At 35.7% G+C, this 16,803-nt stretch overlaps 1 protein-coding gene across 1 annotated transcript in view; it reads right to left on the reverse strand.

Moving 5' to 3' along the window:
* Nucleotides 1-16,803, reverse strand: part of NAV3 (neuron navigator 3) — a 552,011-nt gene that overhangs the window by 62,113 nt on the left and 473,095 nt on the right. Inside the window, exons 22-23 of the mRNA XM_007947567.1 lie at nt 14,433-14,510; nt 328-411 (exon numbers count right to left, since the gene is read on the reverse strand). Coding sequence (XP_007945758.1) covers nt 328-411; nt 14,433-14,510 — 162 coding nt within the window. The remainder of the gene's footprint in view (nt 1-327; nt 412-14,432; nt 14,511-16,803) is intronic.

The following is a 16,803-nucleotide window of genomic DNA, read 5'->3' on the forward strand; positions in this document are numbered from 1 at the left end:
TGCCTTGGAAACTCAAGGAGAGAGCCCTATGAGTAGAATCAACTTGATGGCAAGGAGGTTTTTTTTTTTTTTTTCTTTTTTCATTATTCATTTAATAGTTTACTCTATCAGTAGTAAAATAATCGACTGCAGAGAAAGAACCATGTATGTGTGTGTATTTTTCAATGTGGGTCAATCTGAATCCTAAATTCCTAAAATAAAATCTGAAAAAAAGTATCTTCTCATTGTACTGATATAGTATAAAATGAATGCTTTATGGGTATTGCTTAAGCGTCTTGTGCCACCTGCTGTCTTCTTTCAGGTCCCAGTAGCAATCCCTGAACATACCTTCTGTTCTGCTGTCATGGTCAGACTTTGCAACCGGCCAGTCATATTCCCTAAACTCTTTTCAAAAGCAGCTACAAGGTGAGCCTGTGGACAAAAGAGAAGAAACATATTTTAAATGTCATAATTTTATGTGGATTGCTGAAAACCTTTCATTTTATAAAATGCCTAATTTCAGGTGTTCCAACTCTTTAAATATTGTGACCATCATCATTACCTCTCAGTGGTGACTGTGTTGTAACACAAATCTTCATTTATTGTTCCTAAACTTTAGCTTTTTAGAACCAGTGTTTCATTCTCCTGACATTTGGAGTTCAGCTGATAAAAGGGGATGGTATTTTGCAAATAATAACAGCTTCTGATTTGCACATCATGAAGGGATGTGACACCAAAAATACTGAATAAAGTTTGGAGTTGCCAACTTTTTAGACTTAATGTTCAAGAGGAGGTCACTGAAATAGTCAATGGATAAATGTTCCTCATTTTTATACTACCCCGATGACCTTTGAAGATATTGTTGGCTCCTCTACTGTAATGATACTCTCCTCCAAGTGTCAGACATCTGCTGACAGCTATAACATTATCCTTCCTCTTTTTCTACTTACAAAGAATTGAATTGAAAAGAGTTGCCTTTGCTTTCCAAATTCTCTTCAATAAAAGAGCTTTTCTATTTTATTCATTTCAACTAAGAATGTATAGGTAGGCCAGGTAGAAATAATATTCAGTCATATTTCATTTAACATTAAACTTTTGTGGTTTTGTTTTAAATTTCAGAAAATTATATATGTTGCAATATATAACCATAACTCTTATGATTACAAAGTGTTTTACAATCTCGTTACAGCTCTAACATAGACCAGTTTCTATGACATGACATTATGTAACACAGTTTGAACCACAAAATATTAAGATGCTGTAAGATGCTTCCATCTCTCAGTATAGCTTAGGTAGAACTACAACTATATCAAGCAAATGGATATAATTTTATTGTGTACCTTAAAGAAATTAGGATCTAATATTTTATATCCTACATCTGCAGTGAACTACCTAAGCAGCAAAAGATTTTTTTTTTTTTTTTTTTGAGAGAAGTGACTAGGGACACAAAAAATTAAATGTGTGTGTGTGTGTGTGTGTGTGTAACTCTTGGTAGCTGTTTTGGTTATCTAGTGCTGCTCTAACAGAAAATGCCACAGATTGGTGGTTTTAACAAACAGGGATTTGTTCTCTTACAATTTAGGAAGCTGGAAGTCTGAATTCAAAGTGCCAGCTCTAGGGGCCGAGTGAAGGCCCCTCAACCTTGGGTTTCAGCTCTGCTTGGCCCACTGGAGCTGCAGGAAGTGTGCTGACTGCTCAGCTGACAAACCTGAGGTCAACAAACAAAATGGCACCGTCCCAAGATTATCAGCAACATGGCAGGCCACAAGTTCAAGTCCAGAAACAGTGCTAAGATCAGTAGACAACATGGTTGGCTGCTGAATGACGACTCAGCGAATTGCAGAATCCAGATGTGCCAAAAAGCTCGAGATCTTTCTCAAAGTTTCTTCTTACATAGTGGAAGCAGTCCACATCCCTAAGGGAGCTACTCAGCTGCTCCTAGTTTACACCATGGAGCTGATTACCAATTTCATCATGGGGAATGACTATGACCAGCTGCCCAGCCATTTAAAATCAGGCCCAGCCAAGATGACACATAACCTTAACGACCACAGGAGCTCTAGCAGAGCTGAAGGGCTAAGATACCTACTATCAAATGGATCACAAGAGTTCTACAAACTGAACTACTACAAGTTTATTCCATTAGAGATAACATCTAGAATCTACAAGTTCTTTCCACTAGCATTATAATACAAAGCTGTCTTTGCTCTTGTTGTTCGGTGCCATTGAGTCAGTTCTGACCCTAGCAATCCTATGCACAATAGAATGAAACGCTGCCTGGTCCTGTTAATCGTCACAACGATAGCTACGCTTGAGCATATGGTTGCAAACACTGTGTCAATCCATCTCTGAAGGTCATCTTTTTTACTGACCCTTGATCAGTCTTTGTTCTTAGCTCTGAACTTATGTAGAGCTGCCTTTCTTTACCTGATACTCCAATATGGAGGAGCAAGTTTGTAGGGAATAATTCTGCCAATCTTCAGTCTGTCAGTACAACTCCTCTGCTACTCTCTTCTTCTCACACACACATGCACACACTCACACTCACTCACATATACAATCTTGAAAATTATACACCAAGGTTTATTAGCAGATTTAACTAGGTAAGTAACACTCTAAGAGAAAAAAAAGAAAGGAATAGTATTTTATATTTTAAAATTTCCTCAGTGACAAGAAATGCCATTACATCAGATGTAGTACCCTCATAAATTAGGGTAAATCTGTGTCCTCTTTCTCTTAAATTTTAACATTTTTAATCATGGCAAAATACCTATGTATAAAAGTGAACAAAATGAAAGTGAACAGCTTGCCGATTTTGTCACAAGGTAAATATCCATGCACCCACAAGCAAGTAAAGATCTAAGATATTCAAGACCCCAGAAGCCCTCCCTTGTCCCTTCCACATCACTGTCTCCTTCTCCTCCCCAAAGATAACCACTATCCCTGAACACTTTATTATTTTGTCTGATTTTAAGAATTTTATCCAAGTTAAATCAAATGGCATGATTCTTTTGTGACTTTTTTTTTTGTTTGTTTAACACGTTTTTGAGATTAATCTATGTTAAGTGCAGCAGGAGTTAGTTTTATATAAAATATATTCCTGTATGTGAACTCATCACAATTTATTTTTCCATAATGGCCGTTTATGTTTATTATGGTTTGTACTTCTAGAAATACTTCTACCATGAACATATAATGGGTTATTAAGAACTAAACTAAAATTGCTTAAGACAGAAAAAATTCTAGCAGACAGGGTAAATTCTAGAAAGCCTTTGCTAATATCTACTAAGTGAAATGTAAGATTTTACTCAATTTTGCAAAATTTAAATCTCCCAAAGGGTAAGTTTAAAGGTTTAATTGTCTACCTGTGTGTCTTTGAATGTATAAAGCTAAAGAAAATTACTTCACTTTACCTTATAGTCAGTCATATTTTATCAGTTTAACAGAAGTTTAAAAACCTAACAAAGAACCAATAATGTAAGGAATATACTGTATAAAATAAACCAAAAAAAACAAATTCACTGCCATCAAGTCGATTCCGACTCATAGTGATCCCCTTTAGGTTTCTGAGGTGGTAAATCTTTACAGAAAGAGATTGCCCAGTCTTCTTTCTGCGGAAAGGCTGGTGGGTTTGAACCACCAACCTTCTGGTTAGCAGTCAAGTGCCTTGGTCACTACACCACCAGAGCATAAATCAATTTACTAGATTGATTAAATTTGATATCTACAAGTAAATATAAACTATTTACTATTGAATGTCAATTTTTAGTCTTTGCAATACTTTTTATTAATTATTCACAATAATGTATAATGGTGTATAAAAGAACATTATAATTTGAGTTGCATTGTTCTCAATTAAAATATACTAAAATGTGATTGTGAAATATTGCATTAAATGTATGGCACTGTGGCTTTCTTCATCAGATCATCTTTGTTACTGTGGAAGCAGCAAAAGGTTAAGTTAGTTTCTAAGTGGGATACATAGGACAAAGAGCACAAAAGGCAAATAAGAGGAAGCATTTTCTAGCTTTGTCACTTTAATGGGGAGAAAACAGAAAATGAAACTGTTTGAAATATAAGACAGTATGTCTTGTTTGAAAAACTTCACAAAAATGAGGACTTCTTAAAAATTATGTATTCTCAGGAAAATTGCTAATGATTTGTTTACTTGGTTCTGACTTTCCTTTAAGCAGTTGCATAGTTTTCAAGCCAGAATAAAATTGAATCCATATGATGATGAACAGTCCCCGAGTTTGGTTGGGTGAAATATAATAGGTAACAAAATAGAAAAGACGAACTATTAGTCAATGGAAGATATTTTGAATAAATACTCTTTGGTTTCAGAATCACATAACATAGTCTGAATAGACATGTGAAGGGAACTATTGTAATGATAAACAGTAACATGAAATATCATTATGAATAATTCCTGCACTATAGCTGTTTACACAGAGTGGAATGAGACAATCTACCAAATAAAAAATACTGCACAAAATATTTTACATCTATGTAAAAATATACATGTAGATCCATAAATGCATCTACGTATGCACAAAAATATAAAAAATTTACATTTGAAAGTCACAGCTCCTTTGAGTTAGATGTGCTCAAAACGATTCTGAAACTCTATCATAAATAAGTTTCACATTTCCTTTATATTATGTAAAACTATTCTTTCATGTTCATCATCATTATTATACAAAATAGCTTTCTCTTAGAGGAGATGCAGAAAAACAAGAGTAATGGCCAGATTATATAAAAATATTAAAGAAAACAAAAAAGTAGCACATTGACCCAAATAAAACATCATGGTGATCATTAGTAACAAAGTTAATGATTTTACTGCAGAAAGGAAAAAAAAAAAAAACACCTAACTAAAACTAAAACAAAACCTTTTTGTTTTATTATACAATCATTCAGTGATGTCTGAACAATGTTTGTAATAACTACCCTTAGTGACTGTTTCCAAATTATCTAAGGGCTGAGATTTGTAAAGAAGAGACATTTAAAACATGCATCCCACTTGACTTGGCTGAATGCCAGTGTGGGCAAGAATTCAGAGGGTACCTGGCTGATTGTATGATGTAGCGATGTATCTGTTGTTGCCTTTCTTCGTGGGGCTCTTGTTTTCTTTCTTTTTGGTGGCGGGATTTACTGATATAAAGAAGGCCAGGTAATAGTGCCTGCCAACCTAGCTTCTTTCCTCTCTAAAGACATTCTAGAATATCTTTACAAATATATTCCCCTGCCTTTATGTAACTGTGATCAGAGCAATTTCCCAACAAGGAGGAAAGGCTTAGTGCATAGTCTACCGAGTAGAGGCTATATTCTGCCAGTCAAAAAAAGTGAGTTGACTGGCTATCTTTGTCATTGAAAACTGTCCCATTTAACAAAGAAAGCATTCTAGCAGAGAGGCAATTACATTTCGAATCTAAAAATTAAACCAAGATTATTGTATAGACTCTATATAAATATAATCATACCAAAATGAAACCTATCATATAGTTACTACGAGAAAAAAACAAAAAAAAACAAAAGTCACTGCCATTGAGTTGGTTCCGACTCATAGCAACCCCTCCTTGGGTTTCCGAGGGGGTATGTATACTGAAGTAGATTGCCCAATCTTCCTTCCAAGGAGTGCCTGGTGGGTCTGAAGCACCAGTCTTCTGGTTAGCAGTCAAATGCCTTAGGCACTATGCCACAAGAAATATCCCCAAATTAAAGAAATTCACTAAAGTCTTGATAGAATTATTCATATAATGAATCAAAATGAATAGGTGGATAGCTGTAAATTATTATTAAATAACAGTTAACTACTGTCCATAAAACCAGACACATTGTAATCAGTCTTTATAAATTATGGATATTCTATTTCTGTATAACAATCACCTTTGTATTGGTCCCACTCACATTTAAACAAGTGGTAGAGAGTCTGTTAGAGTCTATTTGTAGACTGAACACACTACAAATAAAAAGCTTACTTCTATCTCCCAATAGGAACTGTACTTTCAAAGAAAATTTGATGTATACAAAATACATAGTATTTGTCTCATTTGGTGGCTTTTGTCTTAAAGTCAATTTTATCAGAAATTAATATTGCCACTTTTGCTCTTTTTTGGTTGTCATTTGCTTGATATATCTTTTTCCTGCCTTTGATTTTTAGTCAATTTTCGTCTTTGTCTCTAAGGTGTGTCTCTTGTAGACAGCATATTGATGGGTTATGTTTTCTTATCCAATCTGCAATTCTCTGTCTTGTGAGTAATACATTTAATCCACTGACATTCAGTGTAATTATCCACAAGTACGAATTGGTTGCTGTCATTTTGTTACATGTTTTTTTCATTGTGTTCCTTGTTGCTTTGCTCCATATAATTCTCTGTGCTAAGTTCATTATATTTATGAATTGTGTTATCATTTCCTTTGTTGCTATTCTTTTAGTATTTGCTAAATATTTGTACTTGTCCTCTTTTTTTCTTGTGATATGAAGGTTTATCTTTTTTTTTTTGAGGTTACCCTGTGGTTTGTAATTTTCTCACTGAGTTTAGAACAGTCCATCCTATCTTGCAACTCTTTTGACTTCCTCACCATTTAGAAGTTCTGTAGCTACACTATTTTTCCCCTCTTTTTGATTTGTAGTGTCCTCATTTGCCAATTCATGTCTCTAGTTCCCTGTTTGCAATCTTGTAAGCTTATTTTACATTGGATACATCCACGGCTGTGTTGGTTTCTGGATTATGTCATCTTGTGTATTAATGGTCAGTTGTTGTTTGCTAATATTGGTTCTCTGTTCAAAGGACTCCCTTTAGTATCTCTTGTAAGGTTGGTCTGGTTTTAACAAATTCCCTTAATTTCTGCTTCTCTGGAAATCTCCTAATTTCACCATCATATCTGAGGGACAATTTTGCTGGGTATATAATTCTTGGTTGGAAATTTTCTCTTTCAGGGTTTTATATATACTGTCCCATTTCCTTCTTGATTGCATGGTGTCTAATGAGAAATCAGAGCTTATTCTTATTGGCTGTCTTTTGCAAGTAACTTTTTCTTTTCCCATGCTGCTAAGAATAGGCAAGTGGAGCCTATTCTTAGATCTCTGGAATCTGAGAGAATGCTGTTGCTTTAAATATCCAAAATGGTCTAACTGCTTGTAAACATTCAAAACGGCTGCTCTCTTCCGACAGGCAAAAGTCCACAGCTCAGCCTTTCTCCTTCTTCGCTACTTCCCCTTTTATTTCATTGACCACCAGTACAGTCCTCCATGCAGCCCCTGGCTAGCAGGGCCGATTTTTAGGTTAACTCTTAGGTCCTTACACCACTTGCAAATATCCAAGCTGTGCATGCCATCAGGATCTCTGACAGACTGCAGTTCCGTATATCTCCTTTTTTCTTGTTTTCCTGCAGGTTCTTCTACACGTTGGAGTTTAGTCTACTTCTGTATCCTTTCTTTCAAATCTCAGGATTCCAGGATTATCTTCTGTATCTGTATTAATTGCTTCCTCTTTCTTTGTTAAACAGAGTCTGTGTAGTTTGTCTGCCTATTCCACCATCATACCGGAACCTCTCTCCAAGTGCTTCTTAAGGAGCTTGAGTGGTGGAGTGGTTAAAGCATTTGGCTGTTAACCAAAAGGTCAGTGGTTCAAACCCATCAGCTTCTCCATGGAAGAAAGATAGGGTAGTCTGCTTCTGTAAAGATTTACATACAGCCTTGGAAAGCCAGTGGGGGTCACTATGAGTTGGAATAAACTCTATGGCAGTGAGTTTGGCTTGGATGGTTCATGAAACCAAGTAATAAACTGAATGATAAAGTGGACCAGTTCAAGATTATCTATAGTTATAGCTGATTTATGAATAACTGAAATTCCCAAATATTTGAAGGAGATTATTTCCTTAAAAACACAATTGGACACAAATATACAAGATTACACAATGTGTAGGTATATACTAAGCAGCTCTGGTCATGTAAGGCATTTGGCCACTATCCAGAAGATCTGCAGTTCAAGCTCACCAGCTTCACCATGGGAGGAAGATGAAACAATGTGCTTCTATAAAGATTTTCAGCCTTGGAAACCCAATTGGGGTTGCTATGAGTTGGAATTGACTTTATGGCAGTGTTTTATTTTTTTTCCTTTAGGTAGTTATAATGACACTCATAAAAATATTTAAAATAAGATTGCCATTCACATCATTTTCTATGCATCCTTTTGTATTAGACCTCAGCTATGGCAATATTTAGTCTTAAGGTGAATTTTAATGAATTACCTTAACAGAATAGAAATATGTATTCTCATGACCTGAAGATTTTTATTGTACCATTGATATTTTCTGCCAATAAATTTATCTGATAGCAAAAGCTTTAGCAACTCACGTCATCATCAAGTAAAGAAGCACTGTTGTTATTTGCCGTCAAATCAGACCCAACTCATAGTGACCCCTCCTTGGGTTTCCGAGGCAGTATCACTACGGAAGTAGATTGCCCCTTCTTCCTTCCAAGGAGTGGCTGGTGGGTTTGAACTGCCAGCCTTCTGGTTAGCAGTCAAGTGCCCTAGGCACTATGCTACCAGAGCTCCTAAAGAAGCACTATATAGTGGAATAAAGTTAAAACTCTCAGATAATTAACACTTAGACTTCTTTAGCCCCCCCCCCAAAAAAAAAAAAAAAAAGTGGTAGGTCTTTTTGGTGATTTTTAAATAAATTTTATTTAAAAATTTTAAAATAAATTTTATTTAAAAATAATTATAGACTGACAACAAGTGGCAAAGATAGTATAGAGATGTCCCTTGTAACCAATGGTTATATCTTATATATTACAGTATGTAAAAATCAAATATTAACATTGGTACATGTATGTAAATTCTTATGTATATAGATTCATGCAACTACCACCTCAATCAAAACTCAAAACCTTCTTCTTGCTGCCCTTTTATTGTCACCACCACTCACTACCCACCACATCTAACCTCTGGCCAGCACTAAACTATTCTCTTTCTATATTTTTGTCATTATAAAAATGTTATAAAAATAGAATTATATAACATATGGCCTTTTGAATTTGGCTTTTTTCACTCAGCTTAATGTTGTTGAGATCCATCCAAGTAGTTGTGTGTATCAATAATTTGTTTCTTTCTTTTGCTGAGTAGTATTCCATGGTATCACTGCATGAAGTTTTGTGTATTTATACACCTATTAAGGGACATTTTGGTTGTTTCCAGTTTTTCAGGCTATTAAGAAATAAAACTTGTATGTTGTGGTACTGGCATAAGGACAGACATATAGACCCATGGAATACAACTGAGAATCTGAAAATAAATCCATACATTTATGGCCAGTTGATTTTTGACAAGGGTGCCAAGTCATTCAATAGAAAAAGAATAGTGCCTTGACCAAATGGTGCTGGGACAACTGGATTTCACATGCAATATAATGAATTTGGACTCCTACTGTATAGACTAGGAGCTCTGGTAGCATAGTGCCTAAGGCACTTGACTGCTAACCAGAAGGCTGGCGGTCCAAACCCACCAGCCACTCCTCAGAAGGAAGGTCGGGCAATCTACTTCCATAATGATACTACCTTGGCAACCCAAGGAGGGGTCGCTATGACTCGGGTCTGACTTGATGGCACATAACAACAACAACAACCTTATAGAGTATGCAAACGTTAACTCAAAATGGACCAACCACCTAAGTATAAGAGCTTGTAATTAGAAAACTCTTGGAAGAAAACATAAGGATAAATCTTCATAACCTTGTACTTGGCAATATATTTTTAGGTATGACACCAAAAGCATGATCAACCAAAGAAAAAAAATAAATTAGACTTCATCAAAATTAAAACTTGTGTGCATAAAAGGACATTACGAAGAAAATAAAAGGACAACCTACAGAATGGCAGAAAGTATTCAGGAATCAAACATCTGATAAGGATTTAATTTCCAGAAAATAGAAAAAACTATAACTTGACAACAAGACATGCTATCTCATAAAAAAAAAAAAAAAAGGCAACAGACTTGAGTAAATATTTTACAAAAGATCATATGCAAATAGCTGATAAGCACATGAAATTGAATACATGAATTGAACACCATTAGTCATTAAAGATCAGAAGGAAGGTTGGGCAATCCTACTTCCGTAGTGATACTGCCTCAGAACCCCAAGGAGGGGTCGCTATGAGTCGGGACTGACTCAACGGCAAATAACAACAACAACAACAGTCATTAAAGAAATGCAAATCAAAACCACAATAATTTGCCTTAATTAGCACTAATGAAATGCAAATCAAAACCACTTCATACCTACTAGACAGTTATAATTAAAAAAAAAAAAGAAATAGAAAAAAAAATTATTGGCAAAGATGTGGAACTATTGTATACTGTTGGGTGAGAATGTAATATGGTGCAAACGCCATGAAAAACAGTCTGATAGTTCCTTAAACAGCTAAGTATAGAATTACAATACGACCCAGCAATTGCACCCTTAGATTCTATCCAAACGAACTGAAAGCAGGGACTCAAACAGATACTTGTATGTCAATGTTCACAGCAGCATTATTCATAATAGGCAAAGCCTGGAAATCAACCAACTGTCCCTCAACAGATAAAAAACCAAACCAAACTAAGCCCACTGCTGTTGAGTTGGAGCCGACTCATAGCAACCCCTCCTTAGGTTTCTGAGGTGGTATCTCTATGGAAGCAGATTGCCTAACCTTCCTTCCAAGCAACAGATGAAAGGATAAACTAAATGTCATATATACATACAAGGCAATCAAGTTTTCAGCCATAAAATGAAGTGCAGTTCTGATATAAGCTACATCATGGATGAACCTTGAAAACACTATACTAAGTGAAATAAGTAGACACAAAAGGACACATATTTTATTATTCCACTTAAATAAAATATATAGAATAGCCAAGCCAGAGTGACAGAGAAAAGCCTTGCTCTGCATCCTACATTGGTGAGTAGTGACTGGGGTCTTAAAAGCTTTCAAGCAGCCATCTAAGATGCAGCTAACAGTCTCCTAGCAATGGAAGCAAAGAAGAGTGCAGAAACACAATGGCACTTGGAAGCAATCAGCCCTAGGACACAATGTCCTCAAGACCAGAAGAACTAGATGGTGCCCGGCTACCAATGCCAACCACTCAGGAAAAGAACAAATCTGGAGATCCTGGATAGAGTGGGAGGAAAAATACGGAACAAAATCCAAAAACTCAATAATGACCAGAATTACTGGTCAGATGAAATCTGATGAGACCCCTAATACTATGGCCCTGGAATACATTCTGTGCCTGGAATAAAACTCACTCCCAGGGGCAGGCTCTCAGCCCAATAGTTAACAAGATGTACATGCAGACCACTCAACCCAGGATGACACACCCACACTCTATGGTGATACATCCCTTAGAACAGTAGATCATGGGGTACCAGAGGACCAACATTCAGATTAAGGAAATGGAGGACAAACATGAGTGCATAAGTATGAGGGGCATAGGGAGAGGGTTACGGGGTAGGGAGGGGAGGAGACTGGGTTTGGGTTGGACATGGTAAATAGGGAGTGAAACTAAATGTACATGTGGTGTTGAATGTAAAACAAGCTCTTAAAAAAAAGTTATCAATGTCTGGAAGGAGGGAAGTGGGGAGTTACTACTTAACAGGTTTCTGCTGTGGGTGATGAAAAAGTTTTGGAAACAGATGATGGTGGTTGCATAACATTGTGAATAATTAATTCCATTGAATTTTACACTTGAAAATGGTTACAGTAGTAATTTTATTTTATATACATTTTACCACAATAAAAAATGATATATAAAAAAAGAAATCTATCAATTCATGAGAGAAAATTTTGTCCTCAAATGATTAGGAAAAAAAAAAAAAAGGAGCTACTAGGAATGTACAGGCATTTTTTACGGATCTCCGGTATTTGAGATTTCTAAAATACATTCCAAAGTAAAAGAAAAAAAGATCTGTAAAATATTATACTCTCATCTTTGTGCAAAAGTACTACTAATGATAAGATAGATTCAGCCAGGAGAAACTGGGGACATTTGGTCAACTATCTCATTATCCGATATGTCACATTTACAACAGTAACAACTCTGACTTTTGCACTTCAGAAACATACATCTGGCAGCAATGAATGCTGACTTGCAAGGCGACAGTAATGCTGGCTGTGATGGTAAAGGTTATGTGTCAACTTGACTGGGCCGTGATTCTCAGTTGTTTTACAGTTATGTAATGATGCAATTTGGCAGTTATGTACTGATAATGATCCTCCATTTTGTGATCTGATGTGGCCATGCTCCATTTTCATATAACATTGATTACTGCATAACAACCTGGCCTTTGGAACCTAACCATGTCAATAAGTGAGGAGTAGGTGTAATGCACTTGAAACTGCTTCCTCCAATCTTGTCTTACATTTTTTTTTTTCATTATTGTCCCCTGCAGAGACTTTTTAGACAATATTTTCCTAATTGTTCCCTTCCTCAATGACATTTTAATACCATAGATATACTGCATATCTGTTTGAACTACATGTAAATTTGTGCTTTATAAATAAAAAAGTATGATGTTTTCACCACCTCAGAACCAATTTTCAGTCCTTTGGTAGTCATATCAACACCTAGTGAGAACGAAGGCTGCCTAATTGTGAGAAGCACATCAGTGAAAAGAGCATGACCTGCGTGATGTGAGCAGCAGTAATAGTAAGTGGCAAATGGCTGGGTTTGAATTTTTTGTTGTTGTTAAATAAAGAGTTTGTTCCCCTTTCAACCAATGATGCAAAGCTGACTCCCAGGACTTTTTTTCTGTGTTAGAATCTGGTCTCTTCTCTCTGTGTCTGTATATATGTACGGACAACTCTCTGCAAGTGTGTATTGTATACATATACACATGGGCATATGGTAGGGAAAATGTTGAAAAGATACACCAGAAATCAATAACCATGATTGGGAATTGGAGTCTCAGATGGAAACAGGCTTGACAATACATTGCCTCTGTCATTAAGCCTCTTTCATTACAGATAAGCACAACCCTGTGTGCTTTTGGCATTTACATTGTTCTATCCACCAGCCACTCCTCAGAAGGAAGATGGGGCAATCTACTTCCATAGTGATACTGCCTCGGAAACCCAAGGAGGGGTCGCTATGAGTTGGGTCCGACTAGACAGCAAACAACAACAACAACAACATTCTCTCTGAGTATAAATTGAGGATCTTAGAAAATAGTGTTTTATACTACTACACTTCTAGTCTATATTATAAAATTTATAGTTGTCTCTGAACTATCTATGGAAGAGTTTTTCTTAGAACCAAAATATAGCTTAAATTATACTGTTATCTTCCAGTATTATCTAAGCAGTTCTCCAAAACCTGCTATTATTTTACAGTATCCCCTAACCACATCTATAAAAAATACAGTCAGTCCAAAATTAATTGGTTTTCCCAGAGATAGAAAGGTAAAATCAATTCAAATCCAGTATTTAAATGAACACCCTGCAAGTGAAGTCACTTACCTATATCCCGTGAAATTTAAATTCATCAATAAAAAGCCAAAAGAAAACACAAGCTTTTACATTTTGAAATATTTCTTATTCAAATCATGCAGAGTGGGCCTACACCTGCTCACTCACTGGATGACAGTAAGTCATGATCTGTTTAAGAGACAGGAAAACTCAATGGAATTGTGGAGAGGTAGGAATGGTAAGGCCAGGAACAAGTCCTAAACTTCCCTATGGAAGTGAGTCAATTAATAAGTAATGAGGGCAGCAAGAGATATGGCAAAATAGCGGGATCTTCTCTGCCCCTCACTGTTGATTCTAACATTATTGTTCCTTAGGACTATGTACAATGCCATATGTTCTTCTTTGTTACTCTACATCTACTTCGAGTACTTGACACATGGAAAGATGTTTAATAAATGTTAATGTATTTGATGGTCTCAGTTATCATCATTTTTTGCCATCTTGTGCTTTTTGGAGTCAGTAAAAGTATGTCCTTTAAATTGCTATGAGTAGTCTGCAAATGTGTTTTGAGAGAATAGCTAAGCTATTCAAATTTAAAATTAGTTACTTTGAATTAATCGAATGCTTAACTAACTGCACATTAAATTGAGTTGGAGGATGCAAGGGATATAAATATTTTATCTTTCAAAGTCAAACACCATAATCCCCTATTGTATTGTGGCTGGAGAAATACTTAGTACGCAGAGTGATAAAAAGAGAAGAAAAGCAGCCACAGCCATGATGGTTGTTAATACTGTTTCCAATGTTACAAGAAACAAGAAGACATTTTAATTGTAGTGTGATTCCTCATCAGATTAAGTATAAAGAAAAATTTAAATTTATATGAACACCACTATTCAGTGACTTAAGTCTGTTTTGAGAGCTTGTAAATCTGTTACTAAAATTACCCAATTTTATCATGTAAAAATCTGCTCTATTAAAAAAAAAAAAAAAAAAGACTTACATTTGCAGAAAGTTGAGATGTAAGTGTAGCAACTTTTTCTTGAGATGCAACTAGCTCTCTCCGCAGCTTATGGATTTGCTGAATATAATTAAAAAACAGTAACAACAGAAAAAATCAATTAACTATGTTCATATTTATTTTTCTTAAAACTAAGAATTCAATCCAAGAAAGCAAATACTCTGTCTAGCTCATTTCTTCCCTGTGTCAGCCCCAATTCCTAAAATTGAAATGTGAATACTAGCTATACAGTAACAATATCACTTACAAGAAGAAGGAAAGTGACCCTGTTCTAAGCTGAGACTTGTTGTTGTTGTTATGTGCCGTCGAGTCGGCCCCGACTCATAGCGACCCCTCCTTGGGTTTCCGAGGCAGTATCACTACGGAAGTAGGATTGCCCAACCTTCTTTCCGAGGAGTGGCTGGTAGACTTGCAAATTAAAGGATGTTGACTTTTTCTATTTACCATCCCTGTCTGACTTAACAGACAGTTTGTATTATTTATTCTTCTCTCTCTACAAGTGTGTGGTAATAAAACTCGGGTAGAAAAAGTGTTCTTCTAAAAAATTAAATATATATGTATATGTGTTATACATACATGTATGCATTATACATAAATATACCTATATGTACATATATAAAATACATATATTATACAGTATCTTTTTGCTAAAACATACTAAGAGTATATATATACATATATATCTTTTTCATTTTCTGTGTACATTTTAATTTTCTCTCGTCTGGTAACTTCTCAGAAGCTGCAAAATATCCTACAGTCACTGAAAGTTGGGTCTAATTCAACATTTAATGAGACCTTATTTGAAAATAATTTCACTGGCTCAAGTTTTAATAACTGCATCCAGAAAAGCCTTCTCAGATCTTTAATGTCATTATTCAGAGAGTTTAATTCAGAGTAGAAATGCTGTGTAAATTATGAATTAGCCATAGTTTTAAAATTAAAAAAAAATCAGAAATACTTCACAGCTAACGTGATCAACGTGGAGTCTCTGGATGGGGTGAAGGGTTAATGTGCTCAGCTGCTGACTGAGAGGTTGGTGGTTCAAATCCACCTGGAATTTCCTCAGAAGAAACACTGAGTGCTCTACCCCTGAAAATCCTAAGAAGCATAGTTCTACGCTGATACACATGGAATCACCATGAGTCACAACCTACTCAGTGGCCCCTCGTTTTAAACATGGCAAACAAGTCAAATGTTCTGAAATGCTTTCCTGTTTAGTTAAGCTCAAACTCCAGTAAAACTAAAGAAAAAATGATGAGGAGCTATCACATCATTAAAAAAAAATTAATTTAAGTTCTTTAATTTGCATGTCACTTTACTGTGAAATCTAAATAGTGGTTGTCGTTGTTGTGGTTATGTGTCGTTGAGTCAGACCCAACTCATAGCGACCCCTCCTTGGGTTTCCAAGGCATTATCACTACGGAAGTACATTGCCCAACCTTCCTTCTGAGGAATGGCTGGGGGGTAGTAATGGTGTAAGATTTACAGCTATTTGAGCATGAACTTTAGGGTTTTATATTTCTGATCTCAAGGGATTTTAGTTACAGGATGCCTAATGCTTTACTTGAGGAACCCTGGTGATGCGGTAGTTAAGCATTTGGCTGCTAACTGAATAGTTGGTGGTTTGAATTCACCAGCTGTTCCACATAGAAAGATATGGCAGTCGGCTTCCACAGAGATGGAAACCCAGTGGGGAAGTTCTACCCTGTGTTATGGGGTCACTGTAAATTGGAATCGGCTTGATACAATGGGTCGGGTTTGAGTTTAATGCTCTACTCTGATGCTTATTTCTTCAATCCTCTGTTTTTGTGCTTGGAATTCTGGAATTGTTTAGTTTGAAAACATTTTTGACATAGTTAATTAATGTTTTCCTCTGCACACTGAAATTTGCTAAATGAATTTCAAAAAACAACTTAGGGATAATCTACATTAGATTTTGTGGGAAAAAAATGACAGTCAATATTAAGAGACCATAAAATGAAGAGACCTCTAAGCTGAAAGTAGAAATAGGAGACATTTACGAAATTTCAGCAAATGTTATTCCAGTTAACTCCTGAATTTTAAAAAGTGATACATTCCAGTTCAAGATAGTGTTTGGATTAATATTATGATGGCCATAAGTAGTGTCAGAAAGCTAAATTTCTATTTTAATCTTAAAGGAATACAAATTTCAAATAGACTTTTCCTATTTAATAGTTTCCATTTTATGATCCCATCCCCCTTAAAATGTACGCTAGGAAACTTCTAAGTATTGTAAATTAGTCTCTAAAAATCATGACCCATTATGGGGCATGGATGATAGAAGAGGACTTGGATAACTATAATAAAGTAAGTACATATGGTATTTCTATAC

This window comes from Orycteropus afer, unplaced genomic scaffold, assembly GCF_000298275.1.
Source record: "Orycteropus afer afer isolate SDZICR_OR568_19922 unplaced genomic scaffold, OryAfe1.0 scaffold00190, whole genome shotgun sequence".
Taxonomy (NCBI): domain Eukaryota; kingdom Metazoa; phylum Chordata; class Mammalia; order Tubulidentata; family Orycteropodidae; genus Orycteropus; species Orycteropus afer.